At 29.3% G+C, this 26,117-nt stretch overlaps 1 protein-coding gene across 1 annotated transcript in view; it reads right to left on the bottom strand.

Annotated features, from left to right (window-relative positions):
* lrp1ba (low density lipoprotein receptor-related protein 1Ba) overlaps nucleotides 1-26,117 on the bottom strand; it is a 387,570-nt gene that overhangs the window by 318,705 nt on the left and 42,748 nt on the right. The window contains exons 2-3 of the mRNA XM_051094447.1: nucleotides 13,098-13,211; nucleotides 3,741-3,878 (exon numbers count right to left, since the gene is read on the bottom strand). Coding sequence (XP_050950404.1) covers nucleotides 3,741-3,878; nucleotides 13,098-13,211 — 252 coding nt within the window. The remainder of the gene's footprint in view (nucleotides 1-3,740; nucleotides 3,879-13,097; nucleotides 13,212-26,117) is intronic.

Below are 26,117 nucleotides of genomic sequence, written 5' to 3'. Positions count from 1 at the left end.
TTACACTGAAATGTAATCATTATTACAATAGATTACAATGGAATGTAATCATTGTTGCGATGTATTAAAATGTATTACAATAGAATGTAATTACTTTTACAGTGGAGTACAATGAACATGAAAGGGGCCAATCAATAATACATTTATACATATTTCTGTTAAAAATTGGTGTTCAAGATTGGCATTGACATTTACTTTCAATGTAATCACAATTACAATGGAATGTAATCATTGTTACATTGTAATCCACTGTAACAATGGATTACAGTGGATTACAATGAATAACTTTTATTGCCATAGCAAAACCAGAAACATTAAATTACTTTTTTTCTTTGTTTTAAACAGCTTTTAAACAGCTCAAACAATAAACAAATTTAAATAGTAAAATTAACGTAAATGGAGATAATCACCATTTACATTATTTTTTTCAGTTAAAACTTATGTTCACAATTACACACAATCACAAATTAAATGGATTACAATGGAATATAATCACTGTTACATTGTAATGCATTGTAACAATGGATTACAGTGGAAATGAATGAGGGCTGTCTTAAACACTCACAAATTTCATGTAATAGTATAATAGCAAAACGTAAACAAGAAGAGCATTAACATGATTTTAGCATGGAAAAAAACTTACTAACTGCTTCTGTATAAATATCCATCTGATTTTAAAACTTTATCATAGCAATGTCATAAACACTAAAACGACTGTAAAATGACGTTTAGACAGTTTACCAGCTAAAAAATACACACATTTTAACAAAAGATTGAACATAAACATTGTATAAAATTCCAATTTCTGTTTCAAAATGTACTTTTGCCTCACCGTAACCTTGACAAATATTGTGCAATATCGTGGACAATAAGACAACAAACATTTATTAAGAATGTAAATGAGGTCAATGCTAGTTTTCACGCTATCTTTAACCCACAAGGCTAGTTTGTCTAAACTTTTCTGACAAAAAACACACGAGTCTCATATAACCATTCTCATGAAGACGTTTCCCCCTCGCTCTTTCTCTCGATCTGTCCCAGATTCAAATACCTCCAGGAGCGTGAGTTGATATCTGCCCCGCGGACTGATAATGTAAATTATGAATGCTCAGTTATGACAGGTGTGCAGAGAGCAATCCGAAACCGGTCTGTGGTGAAACTAAGCGGCCTGAGTTTTCGCCTCAAAGGAGCACGTACATCCATACCTCCCCTCTTCAAGACCCCCGATTTTATTTACTTTGAAACCAAACCAAGACTAAGATTGAAATGGAACATAAAATGTAAATGCGCGAGCTTCCCTTCCGAGCGAGGTCTTCGGGTTGCTTTAAAAAGCCTGGCGTATGCGTGCGAACATCTTACGAGCGGTTCAACTCAAGGTGAGGATGATGAATACCTCCATATGTTCATTTATTACAGCCGTAACTAAATACACACGTTCTCTAGACATGAACGATGTAGCTCATATGCGTCTCAACAGTTAAACATGCTCGGCTGCAATACATCAACGCTCTAGACGTAAACTAGGCTGCGGTTTCCATATAAGCCTCCTTTCTTGTTTCCTTTCACCACAATGTCACAAAACGCAATCCTCACTTCATCATGTGGAGAAACAGTAATTGCCTTTTAGCAGAAACTCATTATTACATTAAGCCGTCTGCGGTTATCTTGCATGGAACTGACTTCAAACGACTGCAGATTTGTTGTGGGTTTAATTCTGTCAAACACTCTTAAAATGAGGAAATAACAGGCTCTTTTTTTTTTTTGCTTTAAGATGGAAATTGCGTTTTAAAGGTTAAAGTCTTGATCTGTAGCTTGTATTGATGTCGATGGAACGGCACAATGTTTTCAACTGAATCTGAGATACAAGGATTGTTTATGTCAAGTCCAATGCACAACTACACATAAATAATAAAAAAAAAACATTGAAAATTATCAAACGTATTCAAGCTACGTCTGAAGCTAGTTTCATAATTTTCGAAATATGTAATAGATTCATCATATGAACAATTATAGGGATCATCTTTTCATCTTTTAAGATGAAAAGGGTTCACTGCACTGTGAAGAGAAGAAAAAACAAGCTGCAAACACGACTTTTTTTGAACTTCCAAAACTTTCTTCAGACAGATTTACATAAGAGTCTTAAAAAGATACAGATAAAATGGCCTATTTGATTAAAATGGTCAGAGAGAGGGTGAAAACTTATCATGAAAAATGACTTTTTGGTGCACAAATCTTTACCTACCTACCTACCTACTAATTTATTTGTTTGTTGTTGTTATTATTACTATTATTATTATTATTATTATTATCAACAACAGTATTTATCATTATTATTATTATTATTATTATTATTATTATTATTATTATTATTATTATTATTATTATTATCATCAACAGTATTTATCATTATTAACAGTATTTATTAAAATTATTATTATTATTATTATTATTATTATTATTATTTTTTCTCTGATCTATACCAGAATAATAACAATAACAACAACAACAATATTATTATTTATTTTTTTTTTTCCCTGATCTATACCAGTGGACATTAGAGGAAACAACAACAACAACAACAACAACAACAACAACAACAATAATAATAATAATAATAATAATAATAATATTATTATTATTATTATTATTATAACAGTTACTTGTAATTATTATAAAGACCTATGACTCAGGATTGAATTTCATATTATTATTATTATTATTATTATTATTATTATTATTATTATTATTATTATTATTATTATTATTATTGTTGTTGTTGTTGTTATTATTATTATTATTGTCATTGTTGTTGTTGTCGATGATGATGATGATGATTATGAATATTATTATTAATGACAACAAAGTATAGTAAATTAATATAAATGTATAATAATAATTAACAACAACAACAATAATAACAATAATCATAACAATATGTATTGGTATTACTAATATTATTATCATTATTATTATTATCATCGTTGTTGTTGCAAATTAAAAAAAGTATGTAATAATGTATATATTTGAAAATATTTTATAGTTTATGTGTTTTGTATATTTATAGTGTTTATGTATAAATAATAATGATAATACGAATAATATTTATTATTATTATTGTTGTTGTTGTTGGAAATTAAAAATATTATTTAACAATGTATATTTTTAAAATATTTTAGTTTATGTATTATGTATATTTATAGTGTTTATGTATAAATAATAATAATGATAATTAATATGAGTATTTATTTATTTGATTATGTGATAAATAATAATAATAATAATATTATTATTATTATTATTATTATTATTATTATTAATAAACAAATAAAGTTTTTTTTTTTTTTTTTTTTTTTTTTAAGAAAAGTCTTTTATGCTCACCAAGGCTGCATTTTATACAGTAAAAGCAGTAATATTGTGAAAAATTATTACTATTTAAAATAACTGTTTTCTATTTTTACATATTTTAAAATGAATCATTCTAAACTGTTGTTTTGCCACTCAAAAAAATATATATATTTTTTTTATTTACTTTTTTTAGTAAATTTTGTTTTATGAATAGAAAGTTCAAAAGAACAGTATTTATTTGAAATAGAAATCTTTTTCAACATTATAAATGGCTTTAATGTCATTTTTAATGCATCCTCGCTGAATAAACGCACTAATTACTTAAAAGAAGAAACTTATTGACCCCAGTCTTTGAACAATAGTGTGTACCATATCTAAAATCACCACGAACTCACCACGGCAGTGCACACCCTCGTCGTATCCGTCCTCGCAGTCCCGTACTCCATTGCAGAGTTTACTGAAATGAACACACGTGTGGGTGCCGAGGCACTGGAGGTGATTGACGGGACATCTCACCTTTACCTGCCGCAAGCCTGGAAGAGAGAATGAATTTGAATGAAATCCTGAAAAATTCAACTTCTTCACACAACATTTACATTTATGCATTTGGCAGGCACTCAACAAAAAGAGGAGCAAAGCAGTTTTTCAAAGAGCCAACAGTATTCGTAATAAACAATGCCAGGTTTATTAGAAAACTTAATTAGGAAGTATCCTAGAAACTAGTTTTCATACATGTTAAAACATTTATCACAGATCCTGTAAAAAGTTTTTATTACTTGCTATGATCAAACTTCCAGTAGATTACTGTAGCAATAGTGTGGGCTTTAATATTGCATAAGGCAGTAAAGATGTGTGAAGGTAATGTAACTTTGTGAAATTAAAGTTTGTCTAACACAACAGTCAATTAAGCTCACGGTCCGTTAAGTATAAATTAATAAAAATAAAAAGAAATAGATTGTTTTAAAATACTGACTAGTTTGGTAATGACGCCAGTTTCCTTTTGTAACAAAGCTACTCTCAGATGCAAATGTAAAATTTAAAATGAATCTCAAATCAGAATATTTTTTAAAATGCTTAATATGATGGTAATATTTGGAGTGGGTTCTGAGTTCATTTTCACTCAGAAATTGCTAGTAAACACCACTAATAATTACAATTAAATTAAATTAAACATGAAAAATCTGAAATAGCAAGTCAAAAATAAAATACTATTTTCTTGTAAAATGTACAAAGTGGTGTTTTGTCTGTTTGTTTTGCTACAGAAGAATTTCCTAAATTTAACAGGTTTTGATGTTAAAGATGTTAAATAAAAGTCCAATTTTGACCAATTTATTTTTTGTTAAAATTTTGAAAAAAAAAAAAAAAAAAAAAATTAGATAAGAGCCAAAATCTAAGGGTGTTAAATTCTCTAAAATTACAAATTATTATTATTGTTTTTATTTAGAAACTTCCAAATAGGTTTCAAAAGAAGAGGTTCCATAAAGGTTTTTTTTATAGCAACTTAACAGAAAAAACATTTTGGGTTCTCCAAAGAATCTTGCAGAAGAATTCTTAAAGGGACAGTTCACCCAAAAATGAAAACGACCCCTAGATTTATTCACCCGCAAGCCATCCTAGGTGTATATGACTTTCTTCTTTCAGATGAATACAATCGGAGTTATGTTAAAAAATATCCCGTCTCTTCCAAATTTTATAATGGCAGCGAATGGCTGTTGAAATTTTCAAGTCCAATAAAGTGCATCAGTCCATCATAAAAAGTACTACATGTGGCTCTGGGAGTTAAAGACACAACATGTATGATTTTTTTAAATTAAAATATACAGAAACTACTACAAGTGTTATATATTTTACTGACTTGTGTACTTACACGATCCCAAATGTTTAGAAGAATGTTTAAACCAGAGAAATAGGCAGTTTTAACTAGTGTAACAGGACCGTATCCTTTTGTCGCCTGCCAAAATCGATTTCCAGTTTTTATTTTGTACAAAACATGGAAACCCCAAAGACGCTTATGTTATGCATATTATTAGGCAGATGACGAACACACAGTGTAGCATTATAACAGAACTTTCAACACACTCAAATGTATCTAGTATGATAAAATAGCGCTGTTTTACCTCACATACGCATGACCGGAAGGAGCGGAAGCGCTCGACTGTGGCATAATAAAAGCTCCACTGCTTTTGAGCCATGTATCACGCTCGTCCCTCATTAGCAATTGCTCCAATGTTCTCATTTCGCTTCCACGACTTTCAGCCCTACCTGCTTCATTCAGTGACCTTAATAAATCTTTAAAACATTAGCTCATCCATGAACGTGATTTCTGCCCGAGACTATAACTCCCATGATTCCACATAACATCACGGCATCATCAAACTACGCCTTTGGTTCTTTGTTTGTTTTGAATATGCTCCCTCTAGCAGCAAAAACTTACATACTGTGCCTTTAATAAAGGGCTTTTGAAACTGATGTGTTTGTGTAAGAAAAATATCCATATCTAAACATTTATAAACAGTAATCTCGAGCTTTCGCTAACTGTCGTACTCGCGCTCATGAGAGAGTGGCGTTCCAGCGGATGACGAAGGACGTAGGTGTAGCGTAAGCTCTGGTGAGAATATGCTAGTCTAATAAGAACCAAGTTTTGTTCACCTACGTCCTATGTTTCTCGTGAACATGCGTACAACAGCAAAACTAGAGATTACAGTTTATAAAGTTTTAAATACAGATATTTTTCTCACATCGATTCACTTCAGAAAGCCTTTATTAACCCTCTGGAGTTGTGTGGAGTAGTTTTTATGATGGTTGGATACACTTTATTGGACTTCAAAACCTCAACAGCCATTCACTGCCATTATAAAGCGTGGAAGATGCAGGAATGTATTTGCAAAAACAGATAACGCGCTATGTGGAGAATAATGCAAGACATTCAGTTCTTTTTTTTAAGCTGCGTTTAACGTGTTTGCAAATAAACACTTCGTTTTTAATATAACTATGATTGTGTTCGTCTGAAAGAAGAAATATACACCTAGGATGGCTTGAGGGTGAGTAAATCATAAAAAGCACACTTGTTTTATTCATTTTCATGAACGCAAAAGTGCACAAGACTGATAAATAGATTTTGACACAAGAAGTAACAACAGAAGCAAACAAAGATGCCACAAACCCTCCTTAAAACAGATAAACAACCCTCCACGTTCTTGTTTCCCTCTCTACGCGGCATAAATACAAACAAAAGCCATAAAACCGAAGCTCACCCCCTTAACTCAATTCATAGGGGTCCTGTGTATAAATGTGATGAGCAAAGCTATTTTAATATTCAACTCCCAGCACAGTTCCTCCTAAATATGTCTCTTAAGCACACGAGAATTAGCACGCTGCCAGCTGTCTCTTGTGAATCACCGATCGTGGACTGCTTGACATTTCTGGGCTGTCACGGGGGAGCGGAGACCACTGCCAAAACGGCAATATTGATCTCCATCCAGCTTCAGTAAGAGTCCCGAAAGTACATCCGCCTCCTTAACTTTCAATTTCCCTGTAAACGATCACCCGAGTGGGTTTTTTTCAAGAGTTTTTTTGGAGAAAGGAAGTGTGTACACAGGTTTCCCCCCAAGGCTTTTCCCAGCGGACCTCTGCTCCACTTTATAATCCTGGTAAAAAGAGAATATGTAATTCAACAAATAGGAGAATTGTTTAAAAATATCCTCTCAGTGTCTCTCGCTCTTCCTCTCAGGGCCTGTGGATCTCCAGAGAGGTTCAAAAGTATCTAGGCAGCAGAAGTCAAGATGGAACCTGGAAGATATTGAGGGTGATGTAACCTCATTAATGCAGCATTTTCTGTTGTTTTAGTTTTTCTCTCTGATGGCTTCAACTACGGCCGCCCTCCAGCACGACAGTGTGTTACAGAGGGGGTCTCGCTGAAATTACGAATTATGAAGGAAGTCTTTTGGAACCAACAGCGTAAGGACGCAGACGTTCTGAAAACGCCAAAAATAAGCGTTTATGTTTCTATACTACATGCAATTCTGCTACAGTTGGGTCCACACACGGTACTGACTGACTAACTAACTTAATAACTAACTGATGTTGATTTTACATGAATATTGTGTGTGCTTGAAAATAAAATAAAATAAAATAATATAAAATGAAATAACTTTTAAAAAAAATGGTTATATATAATAAAATAAATAAATGTTAAAAGGTACATGTTTTTTTAAACAAAGTTTTGTGTGTGTATGGTTTAATAATGTAAATACATTTAAATTAAAAATATAAACAAATATGTACAGTAATAAACATTACTTATACATAAATATAGAAATAAATAAATAATATAACATTAAATTACACAAAAAAAAATTATTATATATAAAATATGTATGATGAATGAAATAAATCTGATAAATAAAATAAGGAAATAAATAAATAATAAAATATGTTGCTCGTACATGAAAATTGTATATGAAATCTATTTAAAAAGTAATTGATTTTGAAAATAGATTTTAAAACGTTTAAATTAAATGTTAAAATTAGTTTTTAAAATTACACATACATTTAAATAAAATGTAAACAATTATAATTAGTAGTAAATATTTATGAAAAATAAATAAGTAAATAAATAAATAGGTCAATACACATATTTTTTGAATTAAAAATTAAATCACAAATGTAATAAATATATATATATATATATATATATATATATATATATATATATATATATAATAAAATATGTATCATAAATTAAAAAATTCTGATAGATAAATAAATGAATGAATAAATAAATGATAAACATAAATTGTTTTTAAATATAACAACATTAAATCACAAATAAATGTAAATTATTATATATAATGAAATATGTATCATAAATAAATAAACGTTGTTTGTACATGAATATTGTTTATACTAAAAATATGAAAATCGATTAAAATTGATTTTCAAACATTTTAAAAATGAAAAAAAGTTTTACTTATAAATGAAATGAATGTTACTTTTTTAGAAATTTTAAAAATTACAAATAAAAATAAAAAAATACGTAAATAAAAATATAAACAATTATATACAGTAATAAATATTATTACACAATAAATAACTAAATAAATAATAATACACACACAAATTGTTTTTGAATATAACAACATCAAATCACAAATAAATATGAATAATTATATATATATAATGAAATATGTATCATAAATAAATAAGGCTTGTACATGAATATTGTTTATAATTGAAAAAAGTTTTAAATGTTAACATTTTTTTTTAAATTACACATATATGTAAATAAAATATAAACACTATATACAGTAATACATATAATTGATACACAATAAGTAAATACATCATAATACACACACATATAAATTGTTTTTGAATATAACATCAAATCACAAATAAATATAAATAATTATTATATATAATGAAATATAATAAATAAATGTTGTTTGTACATGGATACTATATATACTAAAAATATATAAACATTAATTAAAAATATTTTGAAATCGATTTTTAAAAATAAAAGGTTTTTATTATAAATAATGAAATAAATGTTAAACATGGTTGTTTTTAAAATAAAAATTAAAAATGGTTTTAAAATTACACACACAAAAAAGAAATAAATAAACAACTAAAAAAGTATACATATACAAAGAAATGTTTATAAAATAAAATACTAATAAATTAAATTAAACATAAAATTATAAATATGGCATTAGAGTAAAGAGTCTTTCAAGGCTCTTTCATGCATGCAAACTGCACAAATTTCAATTTCTGCTTGTGTTTATTGTTGTGAAAATGGATTACACACTAATCTACTGTGATTATGGGGATGAATATTAAGAGAATAGCAAGTCGGAAAACCACAGATGGTCGTTCACAGACGAGAGATGACAAACTGATCAAAGGAACCGCGGCGGAGCATTTGTTGATGCGCAATGAGAAAAGTAAGAAACTAGTTTATGCAGCTGCACGTACTGTACAAAGTGTATTTCGACTGTACGCAGAGACAATACTCCCTAAAAAACCTCATATTTATTTAAATGAGCTCAGTAATTACCAAACTGTCAGGAATAATGAGCAAAGGGCATTTATTTGCCAAAAACTGACAGGAAAAATTTCTTTAAAATAAGTTTACTACACTACCACAAGATATTTTGCCGAAGGCAACTGACCTCAACTGTGATTTCCTCTAATCTCATAAAAGGCTTGTCAGGAATATTTCTTGCCGCATACAGTGGATTTCAAAAGATATATCATTGCCTTCTATTTAAAAAAAGATAATTATTCAGCCTGTCATACGTACAAAGGCTTTCTCATCTCTTTATCCTCTCAGAATGGCTGCATTTGAGGACTGTACTGTGTGAAAAACCGCACTTCAGGTAACAATTCCTTCAATTAACGCTTCATCTTTTATACCAGGCTCAGTTTTTTTCATCCAGCAATATTTATGAGTGTGCTCCCCATTTTTACTGAAGTGTTTTGGAAGCCCATTTACTTTATAATAGAAATGTGATTGTTTTTGAGTTGAAGATCTCATCGACAATAGGCAAAATGACATACTTGGCATGTAAAACTCTTTTTTAAAAAGATTATTTACATGAATGTGCAGATAATAATGTACTTGTGATTAGTTTGTGCTCATTGTGACAATGTTAAATATGAATTTGTCCTTCAATTTGTCCTCCCTCATTATACTTATATTCAAGCTCATTAAAATTACACATCTGTTAATTTGTGAGTAAATAGACTGTAAAGCTTAAGGTACATGAAAAATATGCCAGTTTATTTGACGTTCTAAAAATAAATGTAATTAATTATAAACTTTATTTTTTTTTAATATTGTAATATTATTTTTGATTTTTTAAAATCATTATATATAATGAGATTTTAAAAGTTACATGCTTTTAAATAAAAGTATATGTTTGTATAATGAAATGAATTAAATGTAATATTTTAAAAAATGATTTATTTAAAAATATTTAATTATATATATAATAAAATCAAAATAATATTAAATATTTTACAAAGTGTTTACATGTTTTTTTTAAAGTTACATGAATAATGTTTTATTTAAAAATAATAATGTATTATAAATAGAGACGTAAATCATGTAAATTATATAAATAATTGCATACAAAAATACAAAAAATATAAATAATGTTTTTACATCAATTTATTAAAACAAATAAACGAACTAATAAAATACAAAAATTATTAATAATGTTATTTTAAATTTTTTAATAAATTAATGTATTAAAATATCATTCAGTAAATAAATAAATAAATTCCTCACCTTTTTAAAGTTAAAATGTCATTCAGTGAAATTCATGAAATAATTTAAACAAACAAACAAATAAATAAATAAACAACTTCTATAAAATGAAAAACAGTTCATTAAAATTAAACAGACAGACAAACAAACAAACAGTGATTTAAATAAGTGTAAGAAAAAAAAAACTATGGTTTTGAGCAGCAAACAAACAAACAAATAAATAAATTGGGGATGAAAAACAAACAACAAGATTTCCCTAAGAATAACTAGAAAATAATAAACAAACAAACAAACAAATAAATAAATAAATAAATAAATAAATAAATTGGGGATGCAAAAAAAAAAAAAAAAAAAAAAAAACAAACAAACAAACAAACAAAAAGATTTCCCTAAGAATAGATGGAAAATAATAAATAAATAAATAAATTGGGGATGAAAAAAAAAAAAAAACAACGAGATTTCCCTAAGAATAGCTGGAAAATTTCCAAAAACAAACAAACTGAAAAATAATAAACAAACAAACAAACAAAATAAAAATAAATAAATAAATATATAAATTGGGGATGCAAAAAAACAAAAAAAACAAACAAACAAACAAAAAGATTTCCCTAAGAATAGCTGTAAAAATAATAAATAAATAAATACACAAACAAATAAATAAATAAATTGGGGATGCAAAAAAAAAAAACAACAACAACAACAACGAGATTTCCCTAAGAATAGCTGGAAAATAAAAATAAATAAATAGATAAATAAATAAAAAATAAATAAAATCTGGGATGAAAAACAAACAACGATTTCCCTAAGAATAGCTGGAAAATAACAAACAAACAAACAAATAAATAAATAAATAAATTGGGGATGCAAAACAAACAAACAAACAAACAAACAAACAAAAAGATTTCCCTAAGAATAGCTGGAAAATAATAAATAAATAAATAAATAAATAAATAAATTGGGGATGAAAAAAAAAACAAATAACGAGATTTCCCTAAGAATAGCTGGAAAACAATAAACAAACAAACAAACAAACAAATAAATAAATAAATCGGGGATGCAAAAAAAAAAAAAAAAAAAAAACAAAAGATTTCCCTAAGAATAGCTGGAAAATAATAAATAAATAAATAAACAAATAAATAAATAAATAAATAAATCGGGGATGCAAAAAAAACAACAACAACAACAACAACGAGATTTCCCTAAGAATAGCTGGAAAATAATAAATAAATAGATAAATAAATAAATAAATAAATAAATAAATAAATCTGGGATGAAAAACAAACAACGAAATTTCCCTAAGAATAGCTGGAAAATAACAAACAAATAAATAAATAAATAAATAAATAAATAAATAAATAAATTGGGGATGCAAAAAAAAAAAAAAAACAACAACAAGATTTCCCTAAGAATAGCTGGAAAATAATAAATAAATAAATAAATAAATCAGGGATGAAAAACAAACAAACAAACAACGAGATTTCCCTAAGAATAGCTGGCAAATAATAAACAAATAAATAAATCTGTGATGAAAAACAAACAACGAGATTTCCTAAAGAATAGCCCTAACTGGTTCATGACAGTTAGTGTATGTTGAAAAATTCCCATCTCATGTTCTCCCTCAACTTCAAAATCGCCCTATATCGCTGTTTTACCTTTTTTGTTAAGGGTGTTTGATCTTCTTTGCATGTTCACGTTGCAAACACTGGGTCAGTACTTCTGCAGCGATGCAGGATGATTTTGAAATCATTTTTGAAGTTGAAGGAGAAAATATGATTGGAGTTTTTCGACATACCCCAACTGTCTTGAGCCAGAATACACAGAGTTCAGGCAGAGAAAGACAAGACGAGCGTTTGACATTAAAAGTATTTAAATTGTATATTTTTTATGAAAATAACCGATCGTTTCACTAGATAAAACCCTTCCTTCCTCAGCTGTGATCGTTTACAACCACATTTGGGATCGTTTGAAGCCGCATTTAAACTGCATTTGTGAAGTTCAAAATCGGGGCACCATATCAGTCCATTATATGGAGCAAAATGCTGAAATGTTTTCCTCAAAAACAATCATTTCTTTACGACTGACGAAAGAAAAACATGAACATCTTGGATGACAAGGGGGTGAGTACATTATCAGTAAATCTTTGTTTTGGAAGTGGACTTCTCCTTTAACACTGGATCATGTTTCTCAATAACTAAATGACAAAGTATATATTTTTGTCTTGTTTGTTTGATTGGATTCTCTTTGTCAACTTTAAGGAGCTGATGAATCTGATGATGTTTATATTTATGCAGAAATATAGAAAATTCAAAAGGGTTCACAAACTTTTAAGCAGAACTGTATATATTGTTTTTATTAAAAGTGTAAAATAAAATATATAAATACAACAGGTTTTCTAGATATAAGACATAAGTAGTTGAGATAAATGAAATCATGAAATAAAATGAATAAATGGTGCGATGTGTTTTGTGGATGGACTCACATATGGTTGGCGTTTCATCAGAGCCGTCGGGGCAGTCGAGCTCCCCGTCACACAGCCAGCTCTCAGAAACACAGCTGCGGCCGTCCGCACACAGATATTCCTCCACATCACACGCTTGAGGAAGAGCGCAGAGCAGGGTGGACAGATGACGTGGGGAGAGAATGAAAAATGAGACGCCGTGAATGAGATGTTATTGTATGTTTCTCACGTTTGTGTTGAGTATGGATGTATTGTCATAGAGCATGTTAATGCTGGATGTGGGTTGACAGTAATATGACAGATACAGTATATGTGAGCGAGTGAGTGAGTGAGACTCTATTTTACATCGGATATTAAGAGTAGATGCAAAGGTAAATATATTCGCAAGAATAGGACTATAAGAATAAAACGTAAAATATTTTTTCCATGATGGAAAGTCCATGATAAAACCTTAAGGAACGTTTAAGGCATATTGCAGATAGATAGATAGATAGATAGATAGATAGATAGATAGATAGATAGAAAGATAGATAGATAGATAGAAAGATAGATAGATAGATAGATAGATAGATAGATAGATAGATAGAAAGATAGATAGATAGATAGATAGATAGATAGATAGATAGATAGATAGATAGAAAGATAGATAGATAGAGAGATAGATAGATAGATAGATAGATAGATAGATAGATAGAAAGATAGATAGATAGAATAGTTAAACCATATATAAAGTCATTTAGCAGGGATAAATAAATACATTTAGATAATAATTACAGGAAAAATAATCAAATTAATAAATACATACAGAAATTTACATAAGGAGATCAGGGAAAAAATGTATAAATAAATATATAACTACATAAATATCTTGCAGTTTTAAATTAAAATATCATTTAATTAAATAATTTAAATGAATAAATAAAAGGAATAACAAACTTATTTATTTGTTACATTTATAAAAGTAAAAACAGTCTGTAAAAGTTAAACAGACAAACAAACAGTCATTTAAATGAGGGTAACACTCAAAAAATCTTTAAACAGGAAATAAATAAATTAATTAATAAACAAACAAACAAGCAAACAAAGAGATTTGCATAAGGATAGTTGGGAGAAAAAGAAAAAGAAATAGACGAGTAAATAAATTTCTTGCATTTTTTACGTTAAAATATCCTTAAAATAAAACAATGAAATAATTTAAACAAGCAAACAAATAAATACCCTGCAGTTTGTAAAATATCCTTAAAGTAAAAACAATGAAATAATTTAAACAAATAAACAGTGATTTAAATAAGCATAAAAAACTCTAGCTTTGAGCAGGAAATTAATTAATGAATTAATTAAATCGAGGGCAAAGAGATTTAAGGATAGGAAAATGAAAAATAAATAAATAAACGTAAATTCTAAAAAATATATGTAATTAATTATATACATGTTTTAAATATTGTATTTTTTTTTAAATTATATATAATGAGATTTTAAAAACGTTTTTTAAATACAAGTATATATAACTATATATACATAACTATAACTTGCTTTTGTTTTTTACGTTGAAGTAAAATAAAACAATGAAATAATTTATAAAAACAATAAAATAAATAATTAAATAATTAAATAATTAAATAAATAGGTGACAAACAAATATTTCCCTAAGGATAGCTGGAAATTAAATAAATAAATACCTTGCATTTTTTACATTAAAATATCCTTAAAATAAAACAATGACATAATTTAAACAAACAAATAAATACCTTGCCTGTTTTAAGTTAAAATGTCCTTAAAATAAAACAATAAAATAATTTAAACAAATAAACAGTGATTTAAATAAGTGTAACACCCAAGGAACTCTAGCTTTAAGCAGGAAATATATATATATATATATATATATATATATATATATATATATATATTAATTAATTAAATCGAGGACAAAGAGATTTGCTAAGGATAGCTGTAAAATGACAAATAAATAGATAGATAAATAAACAAACAAACAAACGTAAATTCTAAAAAAAATATATGTAATTAATTATATACATTTTTTAAATATTGTAAAAAAAAAATTCAAATCATTTAAACAAACAAACAAATGAACAGTGATTTAAATAAGTGCAACATCCAAAGACCTCTGGTTTTGAGCAGGAAATAAATAAATAAATAGGGGACAAACAAACAAACAAAGATTTGCCTAAGGATAGCTGGAAATTAAATAAATAAATAAGTAAATGCATTGCATTTTTAACGTTAAAATATCCTTAAAATAAAACAATGACATAATTTAAACAAACAAACAAATGCCTTGCCTGTTTTAAGTTAAAATGTCTTTAAAAAAACAATTAAATAATTTCCACAAGCAAACAAACAACAACAACAACAAAAAATTGCATTAAGTAAAATATCCTTAAAATAAAACAATTATAGAATTTAAAAAACAAAAACAAATAAACAGTGATTTAGAACTCTAGCTTTTTGAGCAGAAAATAAATAAATAAATACATACATACATACATACATACATACATAAATAGGTTATTTAAAATATCCCTTAAATAAAACATTGAAATAACTGAAACAAGCAGTGATTTAAAAAAGCGTAACACCCCTAATGTTATATATATATATATATATATATATATATATATATAGGCAGTAAGTTTTATATAAATGCAAGAGAGAACTTGTTTAATGGAAAATATATTGTAATAACAAATCTATACACTGATTGTGAATACACTTTCTCAGATTTAAGTGAGTGTGGCCTTGTCGTCTTCTCTCCTCTCTAGAGTTCAAAGAGAACACGTGTTCTTTCATTCGCCCAAATGCTTAAAAACCAACAGCCTCAAGTAGCTTGCAATCCACTAAAAAGTGCTCGCGATCTCTTTCTTTTTTCTCTCCATGATGCATTAGTGCTTCATAAATAACCAAATAACACACGGATTGCATGAAACACTTCACAAGACGCTCCTCGGCCTAAACCCAAACAATCACTACATCCATTTGAATTACTCTCCTTCCTTATTTGCGTAGCAGTAAACAGTCGCGTAGTGCAGCAGCAGGGATGGACCCAACAAAGTGTAGAGACGGGTTCGCTACATCAGACGGCGTTTTTCTCGCATTGAAAGCAGTTGAAAAGCACAAAGGGAGAAGCCAGGAGCCTTTCAAGCTGGGAAAAGCGCGCGCATTTCCATAACAGAACGACGCGAAGACGGCCGCGTAATAGAGGCGCGTTTGCAGCCTCCCGCTGAGTGGATGGGCAGGACGGTTTGATGCGTGAAAACAGCGTGCGTTGTGATTACAGCGGCTCCAAATCGCTCTCGAGAAGATGACAAGGAAGCGAAGAGTCGAGACAGGAAGTTCAAAGCGAACTATCCTGTTCGTTTGGCCCCGAGCGCTCATGTACACGGAAACACGTTTTGGACTCGTGCTCTGGTAACGCGAAGAGTCGAAGCCAATATACCGAAACACGGAACAGCTTTTAAACGGTAAACCTGTAAACAGTCTGTCTGCGGTAAAAAAGCAGCTGAGATACGAGTGTTTTGTTTAACAGTATCTGCTGTGCTGCATGATCTCATTTCAAGCAGTGTGTGATTTACTGGTAAGTAGAGGGTGAGATGGATTCAGCATGTAGCACAGTCTCATATATATGCTTATTATATATACACTGTGAATACAAGAAGTCACAGTTGACAGCACAAATGCTGCTGTTTACAGCGTAGTCGAGCTGGTTTACATCACAGCCATGGCCTTCTCGCTTTGCATTGGATGAAACAGTCTCTTTTTAAACATTAATGTAGACTTTTTTGTGCAAATTGTTTGTATTGTAACTAATTAAAAGTAATGCATTAGAAGTAATAATATTAGAAGTAGAAATATTATATTTTACATTAATGTAGACTTTTTTGTGCAAATTGTTTGTATTGTAACTAATTAAAAGTAATGCATTAGAAGTAATAATATTAGAAGTAGAAATATTATATTTTATTGGCTTGTTTTTTTAGTTGTGTTTTTCTATATATTAACAGAAACTGATAATTGAGAGAGGCAATACTAGTCTTTAAAGAAATATACATATATAGAAAGATGTATGAATGATTTAATAATGTGCAATAAATTAAATATATAAGTTTTGAATTAAATGTATATGTGTGTGTGTGTGTGTGTGTGTGTATAGTAATTATATCATTATTTATATATTATTTATATAATTTCTATAATTATTTATATAATGCATATAATTTAATACACATTCAATACATTAAAATATTTTCTTTGATACTGAATTAATTATATATATATAATATAATTTCTATATAGATGGATATAGCTATAGATATATAGATATAGATATATAATACTTAATAAATACTCTATACTTTTAAAAAATAACATTTTATGCACTTTTATGTTTGTTTTTATTATTTTTAATCATATGTAACTTTCTTTATTTAGTCATTTATGTATTATATATATATTTTTTATATAATCATATATTATGTAATTTCTATAATTATTTATAGAGTTAATGTATATAATTTAATAAACATTCGAGACATTAAAACATATTTTCTTTCCTTTATTTTGAATTATTAAATGGATTCATTTATATAAATATATAAAAGTATATTATTATTTCCATAACAAATGAATATACATAATTTTATAAACATTAATTTATATGCACTTTTATGTACATATTAATTATTTTTCATCGTATGTAACTTTTTGGCTTCTGAATTATTTAATTTTATATTTATATAAATTATATACTGTTTTTACATAATTAATGCACATAGTTTAATAAGCATTTTATATACATTAAAATATATATCTTAGATAGATAGATAGATAGATAGATAGATAGATAGATAGATAGATAGATAATATTATAATAAATAATTAATACTTAAAACATTTTATGCACTTTTATGTTAGTCTTTATTATTTTTAATCATATGTAACTTTCTGAATTATTTTGTCATTTATATATATACATTTACATATACATTTGATACATTAAAACATATTTTCTTTTTGAATATATATATAGATCATATGTAACTTTTTGGCAGTCTGAATTATTTAATGTATATATTTATATAATAACTAATAATTTATATAATAACACTTTCTTTGCTTCTGAATTATTATATGTACAGACACAGCTCTCTGTGTGTATAGAGAGAAAAATATTCTTTACTTATAAAAATATTAAATTATATGCACTTTTATGTCCGTCTTTTTTATTTTTCATCATATTTTTAACTTGCTTTGCTTCTGAAGCAACTCTCATCTGATGTCACTTCTATATTAGCAAAGACAGTAGCCAATAATATCACAGTAATATTTCGTAATCTCATCAAATTCTAATTGCCAAATAAAAGAAATCCCATCCAAAATCCTGAATACACTTTTTCGCACTGAATCTCCCATGTAACTCAGAAAACATTGTTACAGTAAAGTTATTTTGGATTGCGTATGCATATTTCCCAACCAGGCTATTTCATTTTAAATACACTCATAGTATTGTGCAAATCATACATTCCTCTATATCTACACTTTTAAAAATAAAGGTTCTTTATAAGCATCAATGGTTCCATGAAGAACCTTGAACATCCATGGAACCTTTCAAATGCAGAAAAGGTTCTTTAGATTTTTAAAATGTTCTTCATAATGGTTCTTTAAAGAACAGTTCACTGAAAGGTTCTTTGGGGAACCAAAAACGGTTCTTCTATTGCATCACTGCAAAAACACCCTTTTGGAACCTTCATTTTTAAAATTGTATACACCAAGTGAAAACAACCTGCTCAATTCCCACTGAAAATCACAAGGAAATCAATCACGACTAAGAAATGCATGTAAAAGACGCATAATGAACCCTCGATCTAATATCATAACGCTGAGAAAAAGAGAAAAAAATGCATTAATCCTGAAGCAAGGTAAAAAATATCTACAATAAAAGACCATTATTCCCCCTGACTCGATTTTAAACAAACTCTTCCATTTTTCTCTCCTCAGTGCCAGATTATCAAGATATTACCTCACACAACACAAACCAGGCCCTCTTACCTAACCCACGAGCCAACACACACACTCCTCACTAAGAAAACATGAATAATTCATCCGCTTATCTTAAAATTCAGTGTGGCTTTCTCACACATTATGCCTAATGTGGTTCTGCTCACAGTCCTCCGTCGCTCGGCGCCTGCTTGTTTTGTACCTGGGAAAATACGGCATGCTGAACGCGTCCCTGACAGCTGCTTTGGAAATGTATTTTACGGGAACGTGTGAAATGTGGATACGAAAGCAGCTCGAATGATGAACATTCACACCGGCGGGTATCATGATGCGAATCTTGCCGTGCGTCTGTCAATAAATCGAGAGCGTTTCGTGGTTGGATAGAGTGTGAAACCTTTAAAGGACGTTCTGACATTCTTGACATGCTGAGTGTTGCGATCAGTCACACGTAGCGCATTTATTGGATAAAGCATCAATGATTGATTTCAATTCTTAGCAGTTGTTCTATTAATAAAGTCCTTCCGTATGGTAAGCGTCCTTGTGAATTGAACGCTTTAATGCGATGCTATTGACCCTCGACCAGACATATGGAGGAAGTTCTTCATTGCTGCTTGTGCCAAGAGTAACTGTCCTGAAGACTAGCTGCTTCCTCTCATTTTTTTTTTTTTCGTTCTAATACATAACTTCAACCTGAAATATAGCTGCAAGCAGTAATTACGGGGCCAAGCACTGAAGCAATCGGTTATTAAAGCCATTTACATTCACAAGACGATTTAAGTCAAAATGAGTGAAAAATCTTAAAAACAACCACTAGTAATATGATTTAATGGATTATCTTCTTTGACCAACAGGTGGCGCTGTTATCCAATCAATATGGTGTGTTCAGTGTGAGGTGACAATGCCACAACACATTTTTCAAGGGATACAGAATCATTTTGGCATCATGCCTCAAATTTGTAGTGGCTTTGTACGAAAACGGTTTCATCTATCAACACAAATTCCATAAGTTTTTGTCAGCACTGTCTCAGGACGATCTGAGACGATTTTGGTAAAAATCGGACCAACAGTCAAGGAGGAGTTCAAAAAAGACAGGAAGTTCGGCCAACTATGGTATAATTGGTATGTATGTTGTCGGCATGACCCAAGGAATATAGGTGCATTCACGGCATATCGGAGATTCCAACTTGTAAAAAGCGTTTACGTCCTCGTAGAACTCTTAATTACAACTTGTGAACTGGGAGTCTTCTGAGAGCTATGACTTGTACCACATGACCGCTGTGCCACCTGACCAATGTAGGCTCTGTTTGGGCGTTGATAGTGTTGCCATAGAAAAGCATAATACCGCGTCTGAGAAAGTGAATGACTCCAAGTAGAATATCACATGTTGTCAACTCGAAATTATGGTAATTACAACATGGCGTGAACGCAGCATATTTTGAGACCTGTTTCATTACAATAGACTAATGCAATCAAAAGTTACTAGCATTTTTGGAAATTTTACAGTTAATGAATGGTTTATTACTCTTGTCCAATAGGTGGCGCTGTTACCAAATTGATGTGGTGTGGTCAGTGTGAGGTGACAAGGGCACATACAAAGTTTGGTGCAAGTATGTCAAAGCTTTGCAGGGATACAGCCTCAGATGCAATTTGGCATCTTTTCAGCAAATTCATTGATGTGTTAAACGAAAACCGTTTCTTATATCAACATGAAATCCATAACTTTTTACCAGCATAGTCTGAAGATAATCTGAGTAAAATTTTGTGAAAATTGGATCAACGGTCTAGGAGTAGTTTGAAAAAGTAGGTTTTGTACATAAATCAAAATGGCGGACAGGAAGTTCAGCCAATTTTGGCATAACTGGTACTGATGTTCTCGACATGACCCAAGGATTATATTAAGATCACTTTCATTACAATAAGCAATTTTCCTCAAAAGTTATTAGCATTTTTGTAATTTCTTAATAACTCTTGGCCACAGGGTGGCACTGCCCCCAACCTTTTTGTGTAATGTCAGGGCATGGTCCTGAAGACACTGAGTTATGTAACAGTACACCAATGCGTTTGTAAAACATAGCATTTTTGGACAAAATTCAAAATGGATGACTTAGGAAAATTGGGTATTGGGTACGGCATGATGCACTGAATCTAAAGAGACCAGCTTTGTGATTTTTGGCCAAACCATTCAATCAAACAATCAAAAATATCATTTTTTCATATCTTATGACTACTAGGTGGCACTGTGCCGAAACACTGCAGGCCAGGCTTGTTATAACACACATCAAGTTTGGTTTCAATACATCCAACCGTTGCGGAGACGAATTCGAAAAAGTAGGTTTTACGAACTATTAAAAATAGCTAAAAAAAAATAAACCTTACGATTTTTACATTTTGGTGTCCATTTGATTCGGCATGAGCCAAGGAATCAGAGGAAAAAATGTTTCCATCTAGACCTTACAGTTCAAAAGTTATTAGCATGAAATGATTTAAACTTTGGACAAGTGGTAGCGCTAGAGAGTTTGAGTTGGAAACTCCAAATTTGCTGTGGTTAATGTTGAGACTATCCTCTATCAATGTGCCAAATTTCACAACTTTCCGGGTCTATGGGCTGCCATAGACTCAAGCAGAATAAGAAGGAGAACACCAACAGATACAATATGTGCCTTTGCACCTTCGGTGCTTGGCCCCTAATTAATCCTATTTACTCTCTTCAAGTATCTTAATCTAACTTTATCTAAAGTACTATAATCGGGTCCCCGTTGCATCTACCAACCCAGAAAACGTGAAAAGGACAACAAAGTAACTTTGTGTGAAAAAGCATGTGAAAAAACAACCCCATCTCACAACAATTTGTACATATTTTAGAAGGTGGATAATTCGTACAAAGTCGTACGACCTCACTCGTACAAATTCATAAAATTTTAGTGATAACATGCGTATTTTACATGCGTATTTTACGAGTATGTATTTTATGCATATTTGACCCAAAGAATTAATTAATTACAGACCGATCTCGAGTTAAAAATGACCTGCTCCTACCATCCGATCGTGATGCTACTATTAGTGCTACTGGATCTTAGCACCACATTTGACAACATCGACCATAACTTTCTTTAGAATAGACTAGAAAACATAAGTTGGCATTACAGGAAGTGCACTGCATGATTTAAATCATACTTATCTGACCACCATCAATTCGTGGCAGTGAATGAAAAGGTATCATACCAATTGCCAGTGCAGTATGGAGTACCCCAAGGCTCAGTACTAGGATTGTTACTTTTCACGCTTTACGTGGGAGATATCATCAGGAAACATGGTGTTAGCTTTCACTGTTGTGCTGATGATACTCAGCGCTATATTTCTTCACGACTCGATGAAACTTATCAATTTGCAAAACTATCGGAATGCATAGTTGATATAAAAAAGTGGATGACTAGTAATTTCTTACTGCTAAATTCTGGAAAAAAAAAAAAAAAAAAAAAAAAAAAAACATCCACAGGAATCAGATGAGTCCTCTGCACAATCTGACTCTGCTGCAGCCTAGATTTAAACTGCTGATTTTGTCTGGCCAGAGGAGAATGTCACATTATTTTGACTTAGCTGTTTACCTTCACAGACACAACCAACTGTTTTCATAACTTATTTGTGTTTTTATCATAAACTTGTGTGTATTTGACCGCTTAAGCGCAATAAGACATGAAAGAGAACTTTAACTAGTATGGCTTTAAACCGCATGATTTTAGCGCAATAGACATTATAATCAAATCCAAACAATGTTTTTTGGCAGATTATCTGAGGTAAGAGCTGTAAAGACACAGCTCTAATTTGGAAAAGGGGGCGGGGAGAAGCGGCTCATTTGCATTTAAAGAGACAGCGTGTTTTTGTTTCTACTCAAAGTAGGCTTTTTGAAAATGATATGATAAATCATCTGTGGGGTATTTTGAGCTAGAACTTCACAGACATATTCTGGGGACACCTGAGACTTGTATTACATATTGTAAAAAATGGGCGTAATACGTCTCCTTTCACATTTTATTTAGAAACACATATATCTCCTTAAAGAAGTTAAGGAAAGCGAGTATAGAGTATTTGTGTTTTTCTTTTCCTACAGTTGTAATATATTAGCAACACATTTAAGACTTTGACATTAAGGTCAAAGGTCAAAAGTTTTTTTTAATCTATAGGGTAAATAACAGGTTAATTTTGAAATATATTCACGTATATGGCAACTGCCAAGCAACATAGTAAAAACAACTCTAAACACCTTGGCAGCTGCATATAGTTACGTCTTAGAAACTACAAACATCTTAGCATGACACTTTTGCACAACTATGTCTTTAAACATTTGCTTATAAATAAATAAATTTTTAATGTATAAAAAATGTATAAATGAAGATCTATATACTTGAGTAATTATATTTATTAGTTTTACTATTTATGAAAATAGTAATATTTTTAAATAGACAATAGTAGTTATTATTTATCATTTATGATAACTCCATGATCTAATAAGTCCGTGATGGTACCTATAGGAACTTTTAACATTGCATTTGGAGAATAATAATAATAATAATAATAATAATAATGTATTTAAATAAACACTAAAAAATCTAAATAAATAAAAAAGATTATTATTATTATTATTATTATATATTTATTTAAGATTATTATTATTATTATAAAAAATGAATAATTAAAGATACATATATTGTTATAAAAGTACAAAATTGGTCAAATAAAAAACTAAAATAATTACATGTATACATAAATTAATAATAAGAAATAATATTAAATATTAGTTATTACTTATCTTTTATGATAAATTCATGATCTAACAATTCCATGATGGCACCTTAAGGAACATTTATATTATAACATTGCATTTATAATAATAATAACAATAATAATACCCAAAGAACTCTATTTGTTATTAGAATATAAAAAAATAATAAAAAATATATATGTATTAATACTAATTAATTCTATAAAAAAAAAAATATACAATTTAAATAAATAAATAAATAAGTCTGTTAGAATAAATAAAGATATATATATATATATATATATATATATATATAATTGTCATAAAAGTGTTAAATTGTCAAATAAAATATTACGAATAATTACTTTTATATTAAAAGCAAAATTGTGAATACTAAAATGTATGTTACTTAATTGAATAATATATGAATAATATATGTATTAATATCAATTGACAGTAAATACAATAGGGTTACTACAAAGTAAATAAATAAATAAATATTGCCTAGATGAAACTAACATAACATAAAAGATGTTAACAGAAACAAATGTTTATTATTTAATTATAATTTATTTAGCGTACTAATAGATGTTCATTTTTTTGAACATATTAATAAATATTAATTTCCAAACTAATTTGGGTTCATTTTAAGCAAGAAATAAAGTTTTTAGAGGATAGATAGATAGATAGATAGATAGATAGATAGATAGATAGATAGATAGATAGATAGATAGATAGATAGATAGATGGATAGATAGATGGATAGATGGATGGATAAATCATACACAATAAAACTAATCATGTTAAACCTAACATAAAAGGGTCAGCTTTGATAGAATGAACATGTTTTCAAACTTTTCTTGATTCAACATTTTGTAGGCCACAGCACAGCAAAACCGTCACTTCATCTGCACAGCTGTGTAACACTCCTCAGATAATCTGCCGCTTTTTTTTTTTTTTTTTTTTTTTTTTTTTCAACAAGGTGCGAGTGAGTGACATTTAATGAGTGCAGGCATATCCTCATCCAGATCTGAATATTTAATTACACCGCGCTGTTCCATCTACCTGCCCTCGCGCTGCAAACATTAACTCCGACTCTCGGCGCACGGGATGAGCGGCGCCCGTTAGCTTCATCAGCGGGAGCGCACCGCGGATGATGAACGGCTCCTCCAGCCATTGTGCCGAAGAGATGTTTGCAATTTCTCTCTCGCGTGATTAATCAATCCCAAACGCGCACAAGCTCGTTCAATTACGCCGCGTGCGTGGGGCCCATATTGATCGTTTTATTTCTGAAATAAGTGGGAAGGACGTAGGCTCGCTGCCAGCTCTTAATTATGAAATATCATTCGCGGTTGCCATAGAGATGTGACACGGTAATGAGGAACGAGTCTTGAGCGCCCAAACTTCTGGCAGGAAAAAACTAATTATTTAAACAGACTTTAAAAACGGAGAGCAAGCAAAACAAGGATGTAGTAGAGTTTCTTAGTGGACACAAAAGAGTGTTTGCGACTTAATATCGCTTAATTTGAACTCTAGCATGTGTAAACACAGTTTTGTTTGCTTTATGTTTGCAATATTCAAAAATGGCAATTTTAGTAAATAGGGAAAATTAGAAATAAAGAGCAGATAAAATACAAATTTAGAGCAGTTTAAAAAGTTGAATACAAAAGTAGCCTATGGCAGTTGTGAAAATTAATGAATGAATGAACATATTTTTAAATTAAATATTTACTAATCTGATTAAATTTTAAATGTATAAATATATTAACTGTACCTGTGTTTATATATTATATAGACGTTTTAAACCTCTGAGTACAATAAATAAATAAATAAATACACAATATAATAACACATTGATATAAATATTTATTAATATGAAGTAAATGAATGAATAAATAAATACTAAATGAAATGCAAAATATCACTGGTATGTGGCCTAAAAGTAACGAATTTAAGTTAGCATTAGAAACATAAATAAATAAATAAATAAATACATACATATATACATATTTTAATTCACTTTATGTGATATGATAATATTTTCTTTTTTATTAATTGACATTAAGTTAATTGAAAATAAATAAATAAATAAATAAATAAATAAATAAATAAATAAATATCACTGGTATGTGGCCTAAAAAGTAACAAATTTAAATTACCATTAGAAACATAAATAAATAAATAAATAAAAAAAAAATATATATATATATATATATATTAATTCACTTCATATAATTAATATTTATTGTATATTGATTATTATGAAGTGG

This window comes from Labeo rohita, chromosome 22, assembly GCF_022985175.1.
Source record: "Labeo rohita strain BAU-BD-2019 chromosome 22, IGBB_LRoh.1.0, whole genome shotgun sequence".
Classification (NCBI taxonomy): Eukaryota; Metazoa; Chordata; class Actinopteri; order Cypriniformes; family Cyprinidae; genus Labeo; species Labeo rohita.
The sequence above is the reverse complement of the archived record's forward strand: the minus strand, read 5'-3'. Positions and strand labels throughout refer to the sequence as shown.